General features: G+C 46.7%; 1 protein-coding gene across 6 annotated transcripts in view; it reads left to right on the top strand.

The window, feature by feature from the left end:
* LOC102443910 (tyrosine-protein phosphatase non-receptor type 11-like) overlaps positions 1-16,682 on the top strand; it is a 110,961-nt gene that overhangs the window by 53,273 nt on the left and 41,006 nt on the right. For all 6 annotated transcript variants that reach the window (XM_075906704.1, XM_075906706.1, XM_075906702.1 and 3 more), the window contains one exon: positions 15,088-15,210. In XM_075906704.1, the coding sequence (XP_075762819.1) occupies positions 15,088-15,210 (123 nt within the window). The remainder of the gene's footprint in view (positions 1-15,087; positions 15,211-16,682) is intronic.

A 16,682-nucleotide genomic window follows, 5' to 3' on the forward strand; every position in this document is an offset into this window, starting at 1 on the left:
GCGTTTTTTGGTTCTCAAATAAATGTCCACACACACTTATTAATAACCGCTATTGAGCTTTAAATTTGCACTCTGCCATAATCCACGTTAACTTTCAAATGTGGACAAGCCTTATGAAAGAGTACCTTGCCCACTTACGGGTGTTCATGCCTTTGCAGGATGCGTTTAGCTGCTCACGAGAGCAGGCCAGGCAAGACAGCACTTTCTTCTGAGTCTCCCAATGCAACTTATCAGGGTGCAAATCCCGTCTTGAAGGGTGTGGATACATTTTATCCCTCTTGAATGCTGTTCTTCATGTGTGAACATTGTGCATGGGTCAGAGCAGGTTGAGGTGAAATTGTATGAAATGAAGTGGGTGACGACTGTTTTTATGGTTCATTATGGTTTGTAACACACTCTCTAACTTATTTCCATGCTTTATTTTAAGTGATCTCCTACAGTACATGTGAACCCCTTGCTCTTAACAATCTGTTCCACCTTGTGTTAGTGTGGGTGCTTTGGATATCTCCTCTGGACCTGAGGAAGAGCTCAACTGAGGCTCAAAAGCTTACTGCTTCCACCAATAGAAAGTTTTTCTCTTATGGCCTGGGACCAACTCAGCTGCAACAATGCTGCAAACAACACTATTTGTGTGCAAGTTTAAAACATTAAAAATGGATTTAAAATCCCACTTATAGGAAACGGGCAGCCAACTCGTCCCCCCGTCCTCTTGAGCAGTTGTGAATACATCAACCTGGATAGTTTCATATGTTTGCTTGTCTTGTTCCAAATTTTAAAATAAAAATGTTTTTTTTCCCCCCAAATTACGTGGAGTATCCCAGGATATCAGCATGGCCTCCAGACCCCCCATGAAGGATATTAACAACCCCCTCCTCCCCAAAAAAAGCTGTCAGCATTTTTTTTTAAAAAAGAGGTAGGGTCCAAACCAAACCCGCACCCTCACTCCATTCTTTTTGGGGTGGAATTTGTCTTTTTGGATCTGGAACTTTGTCAGGTGAGTTTTCTGGGTTAGTTCCAGGGCTGCGGCTCCACTGGGACCTAGGGGGAGTTGGCTCTGGGCCCTCTGGAAGTGGCAGGGCCTTGGGAGAAAGGGAAGGAGCTAGCCTCCCTTAGCAAGCCCTTCAGTGCCACTGAGGCCCACAGCAGAGGTAGAGGTGGCAGTCGAGAACCCCCAGCCCCAGGACAGCTGCCCCCTGAATTCCTGGGCAATGTGTGTGATAGGTCCTTGCCTCTCGGAGCCCAGAAGAGGCGGGGTCTTGTGAGAGGCAAGGCTAGAGGCAGCCAACCCTCAGTGATGCCCGAACTGTGCTGCGCGGGGCTTTGGTGATGGAAGGGTTGTGACCGCTACTGTAGTGGCAGCAGCCAGAGTCATGTGCCTTTTAAATCACCAGGCCCTGGAGCAACTCGCCTCTCGGTGGTCCTGATAATCGAGATGAAAACTAGTTCTTGAGCCTTCGTCTGCTTGTGGACGTGACCTTTTTTGATTGAGTTTCAGGAAATTTTCAAATTCTGGCAGGTAGTTTTACGGTTGGTGCCAGTCTCTTAAATTCTTGCAGTAAGGGTGGATCTCTTTCCGCCTCCTTCCGGATGACAGCTTGGTGACTTGGCACTTTTGTATATTTTTGTTACAAAACGGTTCAGTAAAAGTAAGGATTTTCTCTACCTTGGGTTAGTGCTGGATTTGGTTATGTCTTTGCTTCCCCTCCCTCCCCGCCCCCGCTTAAAAAAAAACAACCCCAGGTGGTGGTGGAAAACACCAGTGAAAACATGGCAATACTGCTTTTTAACTTGTTAGCTGCTTGAGATCAACCCCCAAATAGGCTTGGAAGGAGCAGATTTTTATTGATAAACGTGAATGTCAACACATACAAGCCGACAAAATATTTCTATCGATTTGAAATTTACAGAGATTATTTTTTTTAAGTTCTGATTGAGAATCTAGTTTGATTTAAGGATATTTACTTTGTCAACCATGCGTCAAAACAGACACATTTGTGGGTTTTTTTAACAGTTGTAGAGCGTTAGTAACAGGAATGTAAAATCTCAGTTAATCGGTTAAACTTTAGGTTTAACCAGTGAAACTGATTAGGCTGGATCCCACATCCAGTCCTCAGTTTGTTCAAGAACTCCTAAATGTTAAAAGCTAGGACCATCAAATTTGGTACATAGCTTCCTCTTATCTTAACTTAAAGCATGGTCATGTTTGGTTGTGCCAGGACAATGGGATGTGCTTGTAATTCAATTTTTCTCATAATGGAAAGGAAGGGGTCGGGCAGGAGGGACAATTATACTGCAGAATAACCACAGGGGGCAGCACAGGACCAGAGATGGGGACCAGGACACCTATAACCCCATTGGGTCTGCAGTGGGAAAGGGAGGAGAAAGGGATAGCTATTTATTAGATATTTCACAGTGTCTGGTCCCCAGCTGGGGGACATACACCCCTTCCCCATCTGTCTGTCTTAGTGGCCATAGACAGATGTTTCTTGGCCCTCAAGCTGCTGCAGTGAGAGAGGGCTGGAGTTGTCTGCTCTCTCCCTATGACAGCCTGCATACTGAATGCCTCATCCCCAGCCCACTCCAGGACAATGATTTAAATGGGGGGGGGGACTTAGTTAAGGATATATATATATATATATATATATATATATATATATATATATATATATATATATATATATATATATATATATAAATGTAAAGTGATGTGGGGAGAGAGTATATGGGGTGAGGGGCTCTGAGCAGGGAACTGACTGTATGCGGGGGGGGGGGGGGGGGGAGGGTGTGGAAACGTGTCCCCAAGATATGTACCAGGGCTGCTTGCTCTTCTCCTTCCTATCTCGTTCAAGAAGTGAGAGCAAAGTGCACAGCTTGTCTGCGTCCCTGCACTCCCCAGTCAGAGTGAGGAATGCAGCAAACTGTGCACTTTCCCCTCACTCCCTGACTGAGGGGAACAGTGAGCCATGTCCCTGTATGAATCAAAGTGGGAGAAGCTTCAGCCACCCTGTGCTCCCTAAAAGGTGGAGTCCTAGACTGGGGAAGGGGGAGGCGGGGACACCTCCAGCCAGCCCCTTTCTATATGGTTTTATGAGAAGCAATCCCGTTCCAGGCACATCCCATTGTCCCGGCATAACCAGACACTGACCTTGCTTTTACGTTATAAGAGGAAGCTGTGTACTGAGTTTGGTAGTCCTAGCTCTTACGGTTTTGGAGGAATTCTTGAACAGACAAACTTGAGTATGTACATGCATAAAATATAGCTGCTGGTGCAAGCTGAAAGGCAAGGGAACTCTGCTTTAGTATTAACCTGGGTTAAGAGCATAGTGAAGGCACATGCTCTGTTTGGTCCTTGACTCAAAGCATAAAAATACTTTTGCCGCCTTACAAGTCCTCCAAATAGTTCTGATCCTGCAAAGATGAAATTCATTGCTTTGCAGAGGCACCTATTTGCACCTCCCTTCCCCCATCGACCCTCAAAATAGGGCTCAGTGCGGCATAAGCCATGAGTTGGTTCCTGTGCATTGTGGTGAATTTCATTATCAGGAAGCCAAAGAGATGATGGGTTTTTTCCCCCTCCACTCTTATCAGTGACTTCCAGCTTTCTGCTTATGGTCCTGGCTGTCGTGGGGGCATTGGCGCATAGAGGGAGGGCGTATGTAAGGGAGGACTATAGGCATGCATGGCTGAGCCAGCAGATGTAGTTGGCAGATTTCCCTTCTGAGCAAGATGTAAATGTCATGTCTCCCTCCTGCCCCAGCAGCCTTAGTTTTACACTTCTGCTTTCCCATCACTAGGGCTGCAAGAAATGTTCTGCGCTGACTGTCTCAAAGGGGAAAAGCTTCTTTGCAGCATGGGGAGGGTCTTGGGATCCCGGGGCAGAGGGGTCGCAATTGTGATCTTAGCAGTCAACATTGGACAACATTGGGGTGGCTGTTGGAAGACTAATAGGCTGTTGGAGGATGAATAGGGTGGAGCATCTACATTGACCTTGGCCAAGTTTGATACCACACAGGCATGTGGTGGTACTGTGTTGGTGCAATGGAGAACATATGGGAGCGGGAGTTGCGTGTAAGTGTCAACACAGGCACACCTAGGTCAACACAAGGCAGCTTATGTCCATCTAAGTTTGTAGTGTAGACCTGGCGTCAGTGTCACTGTAGCATTTCTAATGCAGACAAGGCTAAGCCAGGGTTTGAAGCAACTGAACTAATTGGGTTGATCCTCATTCATGTGGGGTTTGCACCAATTTCACTACCTGTTATTGGGGTAAGCCCTAACTAACTAGCTCGGTCGTTGCAAACTCCAGTGTGCCCTTGTCTAGACTGAATCGGCCCCTGTGCAGCTACATTCAGCAGAGTCCACCGTTAACTGGATTGGGGTTATTTCCACATGTGAACAAAGCTTCGGAAAAAGGGCTAGTGTAGACACCGTGCCTAGAGGTGGAAGAGCTGGTAAGATCCAGACAGCGCAAGAGCAGCTGACTTAGCGGTGTTGCCGCAAGGGAAGTGTGGCACATACGTCACTTGTCTCATGTTCACTGGCTGGTTAGTCATTCCAGGTTTTCACAGAGGGCTTTCTGGCATTTTTGTGGTTCTCAAAGCTTTCTCCTTTTGGATTTGAGGGCTGGAGCATTAGTCAGCCTGAGCTTTCCACTAGAGAGCATCTCTGGCTGCGTTAGCACTGTCTGGCTGTCAATTCCTGTCCAGACTGAATCAGGCTTTCGTAGGCCTCTTTTCTCCAGAAAGGCCTGGGTAACTTCCTCCCATGAGTCTGGCTCTTATGCTGTGTTTATTTAACTTGTCTCGTTTCCTGTCTTGTTTTACACATTTCCTGGGGCAGCTTCTATTGTTTTTTGGGGCTCCTGAAAAGAGCTTTGGTTTTTAATTTTATTTTTGGTTTGAACCGTGGAGGAAACTTCCATTTCTTTGTCGAAAAGCAGACTTGCCTGGAGTAGGTTGCAATTAACAAACAAATAGGAAAAACAGAGGTCTGTCGTCTTTTAGCGTAAGTCTTAAGGCTCATTCAGTTCCACAAAAAACGAGAACAATTTAATAGTTGGAAATTTTACTTTACTGGGGAACACTTTTACACAGTTCATGTTAATTAAAACAATGGACCTTCCTGAAGAGTCATACTTTTATCTTGTACTCTTCTGTCCCAAAGGGTTGCAAATACCTCTGTGTGATAGAGCTCTCCTTCATAATTAAATACGGCTTGAATGAATTACTTTTAGTTACAGTGAAAGCTCAGTTATCCAGCATGATGGGAGAATGAGGGTGCTGGTTAATCAAATATTCAGGTTAACTGAGTAAAAATTGGTATTCCACTGGTAAAGTATATCTGACTGCAATAAAATGTGTGCTATTTTATACTGTATTCAGGTACCACCAATCCATTCGTAGTATTGCACTGCCCAGTGGTTGGTTGGTTGGTTTCTTGAAGCTCTTAAGTGTATATATGTAAAGGTTTTTTTTTTTTTTTTTTTTTTTTTTTTTTTTTTTTTAAACACAGGAAGTTTTCCCATGGACACGGTGTATCCATTTGGGCAGCATGTGGCATAGACCCAGATCACTAAAAATACGCTTAACACTACAATAACCGAGCATAATTTAATCTTTCTTGGATCCTGAAGGCACTTCAGGGTCTTGCTGTGCCTCTGGGCCTTCTATAGTGATAGTGGATGTTGATAACGATTGGGCTGAGTCGAATGACCCCATGACACGCCCTGGAAGCTGCTGCTTTTTTTTTTTTTAAAATTAAATCCCTGGTTTCTGCTTGCTTGTCTTTTGCATAAAGTGGTGTGCAGACTGTGCCATTGCATAACGTGCTGGACAGTATACTAATCCTGGTTACTAGATTGAAGATTTGTATTGGGAGATATCAGACATGCCAGCTCATTGAGCTTTCTGATTAATTCAGTTGTATTTTAGCTTTTGTTCTGTGGTGCGTAGGGTTGTGGGTTTTTTTAAAAAAAAAAACCTATGGTCTCAAACTAGAGGGTATTGTGTTCTCCTATTGGAAAGCTGTGTGTCACCAAGATGTGGGGTGCCACCAGGCCCTGAACCCTCCCACCCCCCATCTTATCTCCCTTGTGGCTGAGTGTCACATCTGACTGCAGAACAGAAGGTTTATTAGTTGACGGGTAAAGTAGAACAGACTTGTCAGCCCAGAAGCAGCCAGGACAGCCCATCTTGGGGAGAGGGGACTCAAAGACGAGCCCTGTCCCCATCTCTGCACCCCAAACCAGCGTGACTCATATATTCAAAAGCCCACCCCAGGCTTGCAGCCAGACCCACTTTCGGTCTTTGTCCAGCTTCCCAGGCAAAAGGTGTCACCTGGTTACATCTCTCTCCCTAGGCTCAGGTTACAGAAAGCATTAGCTTTCTGTGGGGGAGGCTGTCACACTGAAATTCCCATTGCCTTCTAGGTATTGACGTAGTGTCAGGGAAACTGAGGCACATGCACACAGGGTTACTATAGGACTGTAGAATCCCATACAATGTAAGTGAATGGAGCGAATACAACCCCCACTTTGTCACAGCTTGATTTTTCTTATTTTCAGCCTTTGTGGGCTGCATGCAGGAGTCACAAGCAGCCCTGCACCAATCGTGAATTCTTTTGGGGAAAAGAAGCTAACTTCTGGTATTGTCCTACTAAGCTGGGAGTCTCTCTAGAATCCACTTTCTTTCGAGGCTGACTTCAGATACATCTTGCTCCCTGTCATGGCAGAGATTTATTGCAAGAGCAGCCTCTGTTTGGGGCCAACCTTGAACCTGTAAATGAGATCCCCTCCTCCCCCAAATGTGCATAGTGGGAAATGAAGTCCCTGCATTTGTTTTTATCCCTGTTAAAGGTTTGGTTTGGAGTGTGTATTTGAAATGAACCGGGAAGTCCTCAGTTTGTGCATGTAGCTGTGCAGAGAGCCCATCGCAAAGCTTTCCCATTTAGGAAAGGGGGCAGTCAAGTGGGGATACCCTTGTGATCACAGTCTGTGCCTGAAGCAGGGGTGTTCCCCCCTCTCCCCCCATGCTGCAGGTCTACAGTTAGTCATGTTTCTGGGTCAGAGAATTCTCCCAAGGCAGTTCTCAGCAAGCCGTTCCCTTGTGCACGTAGCCCTCAGAAGGCGAGCCCTGCAGGGGAGGCTTTGTTTCCTCTAGCACCTAGTGGGGGGTAAGTTTAATGTTTAGAAGATTCTTCCACTCTTGAATCTGGAAGTTAGTCTTTCCTGCCTCTAAGGACCACCTATGTTCTTACGCTTTGTACTGGCTGAACGCAATGGGGTGTGCGCATGGTAGGGATGTGAACGACTAGTCACTTCCCCTCCCCCCATCCTCCGCTTCTTATATCAGAGGCAGCAAGTGGGGAGGGGAAGACCCCAGGCTCCATGCAGTGTGGCTGCTTTGAAATGCTGCGTGCAGTCCAGGGCCAGCTGGGACTTTCACCTTTGAAGGGTAGCTGCTACTCTTCAAAGGCAGAAGCGCCTTCATCGACTGATGGAATAGTTGATAGCCGAATAATCGACATTTTACATCCCTAGCGCATGGTGGTTTTCTATCTGTTTCCTTCCCTAGTCATATCTACTGCTTAGAAAGCTTTTGGCTTTTAGGTTCCGGGTGAGATTTGAGAGAGGCCCTCCAAATTAACATGCCCAATACCTGACACCCTCCCACCCCTGATGCTCTGATCTCATCCCTGATGACCTTGTTGAGGTGTTTTTTGAACGAGCAAGGGGTGTGCTGCTGCATGTGAAGGCCTGCGTTTCTTTTCCATAGAGCTCTGAGAATCTCAGCATAGCATGGGGCCCTGGGCAGAAGAGGAGACTGGAAAGCCAGGGGGAAACTGGCATCTCTGTCCCTGAGCTGCCCCCTTGCTGTTCCCCTATAGCAACAATAACGAGATTCTCCCATGTGCACTCTGTGCCTTTCCCACCTTTTAATTCAACAGCTGCTGCCCCATGGGCACCTGATGGTTTCTAAGTGCAGCACCTCTCTTCCTCCTGCCGCCAGTGACCATCTTAATACAGCTGCCCTTCAGGACCTCCAAAACCACAGCTCACCAAGAACCTGCTAACATTCCCTCTTGGGGTAGGGACAGGGAAAACGGCACCCTGGGCAAACTTGTCTTTTTTGGTGCCCCTGACCTGCATGGGCACAGCAGCACCCATTTCCCCTGATAGCCATGGGCTCCCCAGCTCTTGCACCCCCATCCTGTGCCTTTATCACTCATCTCTGCAGTGTACCCCTATTGCCCCAACTTCTGCACAGGGCCCCCTTCATCCCAACCTCTGCACTTCCCTGCCACCTTTGCCCTCAACCCCAGCCCTGTGCTTGTAGCATGTCCTGCCATGCTGCCCCCCCGCCCAGTACCCCCCACTCCCTTTGCCCAGCAACACCCATGCCCAGTTGCCTCTCATCCTCCAGCTCTGGCGCCCTGGGCATGGGCCCAGATTGTCCGGCCCTAAGGCCGGCCCTGGATACATGACAATAAGGCATGTGCGTTTGCGAAACACAAACTGGCAATATGAGCACACCTCACACCCATCTCCCGATGCTGATCCGTGCCGTCCCTCAAGTTCTAATCCAGATTCCAGGATGGTGTCAGAACTAGGGATGTTAAAATGTGTGTAACTTAAGTCACCATGTAACAGCTGAAAGTGGCGCCCACACTACATGGCAAGGAATCTGGCCGGCAAGGACACGCCTAAGGCAAGTCAGAGAGAGCCTCTCTCCCAGAACAGCTCCGTGCCCACCCTCCCTCCCGAGCTCCCACCTGCTTCCCAATGCTGCTGCTGCTGTATCTGAGGCAGCAGCGTGAGGCAACAAGTGGCTCCCAAGAGTCAGTACATACAGGGAGCTGGCTTTTAAGCTGGCTTCCTGAGCATACCAGGAGCCTGCATGTAACAGTGAACGTAACTGAGCCCAGGCTTGTTGGTTAACTGTGTATACAGTTGTACACTCTCAGCCCTAGTCAGAACACAGTGAGGTTGCAAGGTATCCCCCCTGGTAGGGGTTGTATAATATGTGCACAAAGACGTATAGCCTAGAGTTACCTGTGGTGCATTTAGCTAGAGAAGAAAAATCACACCCAACACTCACAGCCCATCCTTATTGCTATTAGGCACTCGGCTAAAACGTTCTCTGTGACATTTTGCAACTTTGCCTTGTCCCTGAGCTCCATTAAACTCCATTAGAGCCATTTGTTCTTCTGCCTGGAGCAGCTATATCGAATACTAAGTATTTGGCTCCCGCATGTGGCGGTAACATAAAAGGAGGGGGGCGTCCTCACAGCTCAGTCTCAGAAGCATGAGGATCTTAAATGGAGACCAGACTCTCAACAGTTTGCCTTCCTGCCCTGTTTTCAAAGTGTATTTTTGGTTTTTGGACAAGTCTCAAGTCTTCCCCCTCTCTAGCCCCCCCCAAAAGAGTGTTTCACTCAGGGAGGGGAGGAATAGCCCTCATTGTAGCAGACGCTACATTTATTTGTACGTTCCTGTGTACACATGCATGTACGAGAGTCTCTATCTTGCATAACGGATGTAATAGTGAAGTGGATTAAGTAATTGACCTATAAGCTTTTGCTTATAGGATAATGCTATAGACTGTGCATTTCTCACCCCACCCCTGGACAACGGCTGCTGCCACCTCTCTATGGGTATGTCTACACTTGCAGCCTATTTAGGAATAGGGCTGCAAATGTAGGCATTCGGAATTGCAAATCAAGCCCGTGTCCCATGCTACAGAGGAAGGCAAAAAACCTCCAGGGCCTCTGCCAATCTACCCTGGAGGAAAATTCCTTCCTGACCCCAAATATGGCGATCAGCTGAAGCCTGAGCATGTGGGCAAGACTCACAAGCCAGACACCCAGAAAAAGATTCTCTATAGTAACTCCTATCTTCCCACCATTGGCCTGTTTACCACTGATAGTGAAAGGTCAATTAATTGCCAAGATCTTATCTCATCAAACCCCATCCCCTTTATAAGCCCATCAATCTTGAAGCCAGATAGGCCTTTTGCCCCCACTACTTCTCTTGGAAGGCTGTTCCAGAACTTCACTCCTCTGATGGTTAGAAACCTTCGTCTAATTTCAAGTCTAAACTTCCTAATAGCCAGGTTATATCCATTTGTTCTTGTGTCCACATTGGTATTGAGCTTAAATAATTCCTCTCCCTCCCTGGCATTTATCTCTCTAATATATTTAAAGAGTGCAATCATGTCTTCCCCTCAGCTTTCTTTCGGTTAAGGTGAACAAGCCAAGTTCCTTGAGTCTCCTTTCATAAGACAGGTTTTCCATTCCTCGGATCATCCTAGTGGTCCTTCTTTGTACCTGTTCCAGTTTGTATTCGTCCTTCTTAACCATGGGGGACCAGAACTGCAAACAGAATTCCAAATGAGGTCTCACCAATGCCTTATATAACGGCACTAACACCTCCTTATCTCTACTGTAAATACCTCACCTAATGCATCCCAAAACCGTATTAGCCTTTTTCACGGCCATGTCACATTGGCGGCTCATAGTCATCCTGTGATCAACCAGGACTCTGAGGTCCTTCTCCTCTTCCGTTGCCTCGTAACCTCTCTCCAGCCTGACAGTTCACCTTTCAGTATGACTCGCTGTAGTCTCCCCTTTAACCAGTTCATTATCCACCTCTCAATTTTCATATTGATCCCCATCTTTTCCAGTTTAACCAATTCTTCCCCATGTGGTACTGTATCAAATGGCTTACTGAAATCGAGGTAGATTAGATCCACTGCATTTCCTTTATCTAAAAAATCTGTTACTTTCTCAAAGAAGATCAGGCTGGTTTGGCACAATCTACCTTTTGTAAAACCATGTTGTAATTTGTCCCAATTGCCATTAACCTCAATGTCCCTAACTACTTTCTCCTTCAAAAATTTTTCCAAGACCTTGCATACTACAGATGTCAAACTAACAGGCCTGTGGTTACCCTAGTCGCTTTTTTCCCCCTTTCTTAAAAATAGGAACTGTATTAGCAATTCTCCAGTCCAATGGTACAACCCCTGAGTTTAGAGATTCATTAAAAAATTTTGCTAATGGACTTGCAATTTCATGTGCCAGTTCCTTTAATATTCTTGGATGAAGATTATCTGAGCCCCCTGATTTACTCCTATTTGAGATGTTTGAGTTTGGCTTCTACCTCAGATTTGGTAATATCTACCTCCATATTCTTATTCCCTTTTGTTATGTTGCCCTTATTCCTAAGCTCTTCATTAGCCTCATTAAAGACAAGCAAAGTATTTGTTTAGATATTTGGCCATGCCTAAATTGTCCTTAACCTCCACTCCATCCTCAGTGATCAGTGGTCCCACTTCCTCTTTTTTGTTTTGTTCCTATTTATATGGCTATAAAACCTTTTACTATAGGTTTTAATTCCCTTTGCAAGGTCCAACTCTACATGATTTTTAGCCGTTCTCACTTCGTCCCTACATGCTCTAACCTCAATAAGGTAGCTTTCTTTGCTGATCCCTCCCATCTTCCACTCCTTATATGCTTTCTGCTTTTTCTTAATCACCTCCGAGGTGCTTGCTCATCCAACTTGCTCTAAAACACCTACCTATACATTTTTTCCTCTTGCTTGGGATACAGGCTTCTGATAGCTTCTGCAACTTTAACTTAAAATAATCCCAGGCCTCCTCCACTTTTAGATCCATAAATTCTTTAGTTCAATCCACTTCCCTAACTCATTTCCTTAATTTATTAAAATTTTGAAATAAAAAACCCGTGTCTCAGATTTATTTTTGTTTATCCTTCCATTTAGTTTGAACTGAATTAGCTCATGATCGCTCGAGCCAAGGTTGTCCCCTACAACCATTTCTTCTACGAGGTCCTCACTACTCACCAAAACCAAATCTAAAATGGCTATCTCCCTTGTTGGTTCAACAACTACTTGATGAAGGAATTCATCAGCTATCACATCTAGGAAAATCTGAGCCCTATTATTATTACCAGTATTTGTTCTCCAGTCTATATCTGGAAAGTTGAAGTCTCCCATGATTACACAGTTTCCATTAGTATCTAGTTCTTTAAAAACATTAAAGAGGTTTCTATCCATATTCAAATTGGATCCGGGTGGTCTATAGCACACTCCAAGCACTATCCCAGGGGAGGATCTAATAGTTTTCTTCCCCAATGTGATTTTTGCCCAGACAGACTCTGTCTTCTCAATTCCTTCATTTTTTAATTCATTGCAATCTACCTCATCATTGATAGACAATGCTACTCCACCACCCTTACCTTTATTTCTGACTTTCCTAAACAGCACACACCCTTCAATACCTGTACTCCAGTCGTGCCTTGTATTCCACCATGTTCCTGTTATTCCTATAGTCAGGGCTTGACAAGCGCGACGAGCCCTGCTTGCCAGCCGCGCGGTTTGGCGTGCTGCGCATGCGCTGATTGCACTGCGGCACCGTGCCAGGCTAAAATCTACTCGCCACGGGCGAGGAGATTGCCCTAATTGTTGAGCTTGCCGATAATATCTGGTTTTGCTTCCTGGACCAGTAGCTCTAGTTCCTCCATTTTGTTACCTAGGCTCCTCGCATTGGTGTACAAACATCTTAATTTTTGCTGTTTCACCTCACTCACATTCTTTACCCCATTTGGCATGGACATTGTACCTCCAATATTAGACTAGTATCCACTCTGCCTTTCCTCCTTATGTCCATTCTCCTACCCCTGGCTATATCCTTTCTCACTTTTTCCTCCCTCTCAATGCTAAAATCCAGCGTAGAGATTACCTGGACATCTCCCAACAGTCTCCCCCAAATTCCTAGTTTAAAGCTCTCTTAATCAGTTGTGCCAGCCTCCATCCTAGAAGTCTGTTTCCTTCCCTACTTAGCTGAAGTCCATCCTGAGAGAACAGTCCTCTGTCTGTGAATGCCTCCCAGTGACCATACATCCCAAAGCCCTCCTTATAGCACCACTGCCTGAGCCACCTATTGATCATCATAATCCTATCACACCTTTGTAGCCCTTCTCTAGGAACAGGCAGAATCCCACTGAAGATCACCCGAACCTCAATTTCCTTAAGCGTCCTCCCCAACCTGGCATAGTCTCCCTCGATTTGTTCCAGCGAGAATCTAGCCATATCATTTGTTCCTACATGAAGGATGATCAAATGGATTCTTTCCCGCTCCCTTTAGGATCCTCTTCAACCTTAGTTCCACATCCCGTATCTTAGCACCTGGCAGACAGCACACCCTTCTGTTCTCTGGATCAGCTCTGGTTATAGGCCTGTCTATTCTTCTCAATAAGGAGTCCCCAATCACATAGACCTGCCTTTTCCTGGTGACAGTGCGATTCTCTGGTCTATCCCTAGTTTCCTCTGGCTGCAAGTCCTTTCCATTCCTATCTTCCCTTGTAATTTTCTTCAACCCATCCTGTATCCTCCTGATGCTCATTATTGGTGTTGTCTCCATCGACTCTTCCCCTTTATGTATGGGACTAGCCACTCTTCTCTTCTTCCTTGCCTTTCCACCTTCAGTGGCCACCTGCTGTATCCCTTCTCCATTCTCCAACTCTGCATACCTGTTCTTGAGCTCTATTTCTCCTTCACTGGCCCATCTTTTCCTCTTCCTGTTTCTCATCGTCACATGCTTCCACTGTCCATTTTCTTCGCCCAGCAGTCCCCTCTTAGAGGCCTTTTGATCCTGCTTCAGTCTGCATGTCTAAGCTTTCCCCTTCAGCCACCTCATGCCTTTGCTCCATCATCTGCTCGGACACCCTTCTAAACTCGACCAGAGTTTCCACCTGCATCTCCAATCCTCGGATCTTTTCTTCCATCAGTTCTATTAGCTCTATACTCCTGGAAGAGGGAGGGCATCGGGTGGGAGAAACGGGACTGGGGTAGCCAGTTCTCAGCACTGCTGGAATATGCTGCACCACCCTCCAACCTCAGAGCTGCCTAGAGCACACCGCATGGGGCTCTGGTGCTAATTTAAAGGGCCCGGGTTCCGGCCGCTGCCAGAGTAGCAGCATCAGCCAGGGGCCCAAAGACCATTGCCTGCTTTGCCCGCTCCTCGTCACAGATCTAGGTAAAACGCATCACGCCACCCACATGAGGTCTCTTCCAAGATTACTCATTGTCATTGGAAGGGGAATTTGATCTCGGCACAGTAGAATTTCCGTGTTACAAGCACTTTGGTAATGAAAGTTGTTTAACGCTGAACAAAACATTGTGGTGGCGCTTTCAAAAGTTGACAGCTGAATTACCTTAACAATATTTCAAAGACATTATGCAGTAGAAAGATACTGCTTTTTACCATCTTAAGGAAATTCAACTTGTTTCATTTAAATTACTTTGTCAAATCTTGTGTTTAAATGTGGTGGTTTTTTTGTAATTTAATATCTTTTTGGGGAGGTGGTGGGGGGGTGTCTGCTGCCTGGTTGTGTATTTTTGGTTCCAAATTAGGTGTGTGATTGACAGGTCCAGGTTGTAACTCTGAGCTTCAAGTGTATTTGTTCTTGTAGTTGATGGCAAAGTCTTGAAGGATGCCACTTCACGTTACTGTGCAGTGAGCTGTAGTTTAAGGTTAATGCAAGGAATATTTATAGCTGCTCACCTGCATAACAATGTTCCCTCTAATCTTTTTCCATTCTCATGCAGAATAACTTTGTGTGCACCACCAGCAGAAAAAAACCTATCTGGGGGGTGCTCTGCTAATCAGCTGGGCAGCATTTGAATCTCTCTCCTAACCTGTGCTCTTGTGTGGCTGTTCATAGCAAACATTGCTGCATAAAGGTTTCTTGGCTAGGATTTTACAGTGTGTTAGAGCTTGCAGGGAGAATGCATGTAGGCTTATTAGCTAATTGTATAGTCAACTACACGTTGACATCCCTAGTTTCCAGTTTTCTGTGTCTGAGCGCATCTGGAGGAAAGAGGGACGGGAGTGGGCCAACCTTACGCATGTGAGAATTGTAAGCAGGTGGGTTGGAGAGACTCATGGCTCTCCAGTGCTCCCTTCTGGCCTACCTGGCGAAGAGAAGCCTTTTACCCCCGTTGAGGAGATTGGGTGCCACCTGGCCGTCAACAAAGTGTATTTCTTTTCACACTCCACGTTTTCATTGTAGGTGGTTTCACCCCAACATCAACGGCATAGAGGCAGAGAAGTTGCTCCTGACAAGAGGCGTCCATGGAAGCTTTCTGGCCCGGCCTAGTAAAAGCAACCCAGGAGACTTCACTCTCTCTGTCAGGTATGGAAGTGGCAGCTGGGACAGGAGAGGGTTGAATTGGGGCAACTAACGGCATTGGTCTAAATACTCTATTGTAGTGGGCAAATTCCTGACAAATGCTTGAGGGAAATGGGGGGTGGGCAGGGGCAGCTGTAGGTTGCCTATAGGTACCTGTACATGGTTCTGGTTCCAACCTTGTTTAGATCAATGGGAGTATTTCCACTGACCAGATTTTGGGCTCCCGTCATCTGAGGGCAGAATCGAACCTTTGACCTTGACACCTCATGAGCTAAAAGCCAACGGGTCAGTAGCTAAGGCTGTAGAGCAGACTTGTCATTCTCTGTAAGTCAGGGGGCCTCTGACTCACTGAAATTAGTCAGGAGCTGTACACAAACGCGAAGTAAAAAAAAAACCCTCTTTCTCCCCTCCCCCCCTTCTCCTCCAAACTCTCACTTATCCCCAAGTGAGGATCAAAACCCCCTCATGGATGTGCCCCCCCCCCCCAAAGCAGGAAAACAGATACTCTCCTCAAGCCCCAGCTTACCCCCAGGGCCGGATTAACTCTTGTGGGAGCCCTGGGGCTAGTGGATTTTTTGAGAGGGCACCCCTAGGCTGTGGGGTGGGGTACAGAAAGGAGGAATTTAATGTGCAGGAGGGAGCTACCAGGAGGTGGGCTGGGGTGAGGGTGCAGGGTCTGGGTGGAAGGTACGATGCAGGCAGAGGTCTGGGTGGGAGGTATGGTGCAGGAGTGGGCGGGGGTCTGGGTGGGCGGTAGGTATGAGGCAGGAGCAGGCTGGTGATGTGGGGCCAGGGTGGGAGGGAGCAACAGGAGGTGTTTCCTTGTGGCGTGCAGAACTGCTTCCTCCCCTGGCCCCATTTTATCTTGATCCGGCCCCTTGGGGCTTAGTCATGAGCCTGCCACTGGGGAGAAGGGAGGGCCAAGCCCTGAACCTCATGGGACCGGTCAAGGCAAGCTGTTGAGCATGCATAATAGAGCATCAGCAGAATGAGGTGTTGGGGAGTGGGGGGGAGGAGGAGGTGCTAATGATTGAGGCCTCAGCTTTGAATGCCTCAGACCCTAGCAGCATAGCATTAAACTCTGTCAGGACTGAAGGATCCCTTCGTTGCTCCAGGATAAACGCAAGTACAACATGAACGGTATAGGCCTTTTGAAAGAATCCTGTGAAAACCCAGGTCCTGTCTGCTCTGCACGGACAAATCGCAAGATAACTTCCACTAAAAAGAGGGCTTTGCCTTTGAAAACTGGGTCAGAGCCTCTCATTGTCTGATGTCCACAGGGCAGACCTCCTAAACCCTCGTGTCGGCTGCATTTCCACAGTCATTTGTACGTAACCTTTAAAGTGCTGTCAGGGTCTGCTGGGCTAAAAGCAGTCCTAGAAGTGAAGCTTGTGATTGATTTGGCTTTTGAATGTGGCCTTCCAGGAAACGGTGTATAATGTTCATTCATCACTGATGTGAAGGTGAACATAAGA

The sequence above is a fragment of the Pelodiscus sinensis genome, chromosome 23 (genome assembly GCF_049634645.1).
Source record: "Pelodiscus sinensis isolate JC-2024 chromosome 23, ASM4963464v1, whole genome shotgun sequence".
Lineage (NCBI taxonomy): Eukaryota > Metazoa > Chordata > Testudines > Trionychidae > Pelodiscus > Pelodiscus sinensis.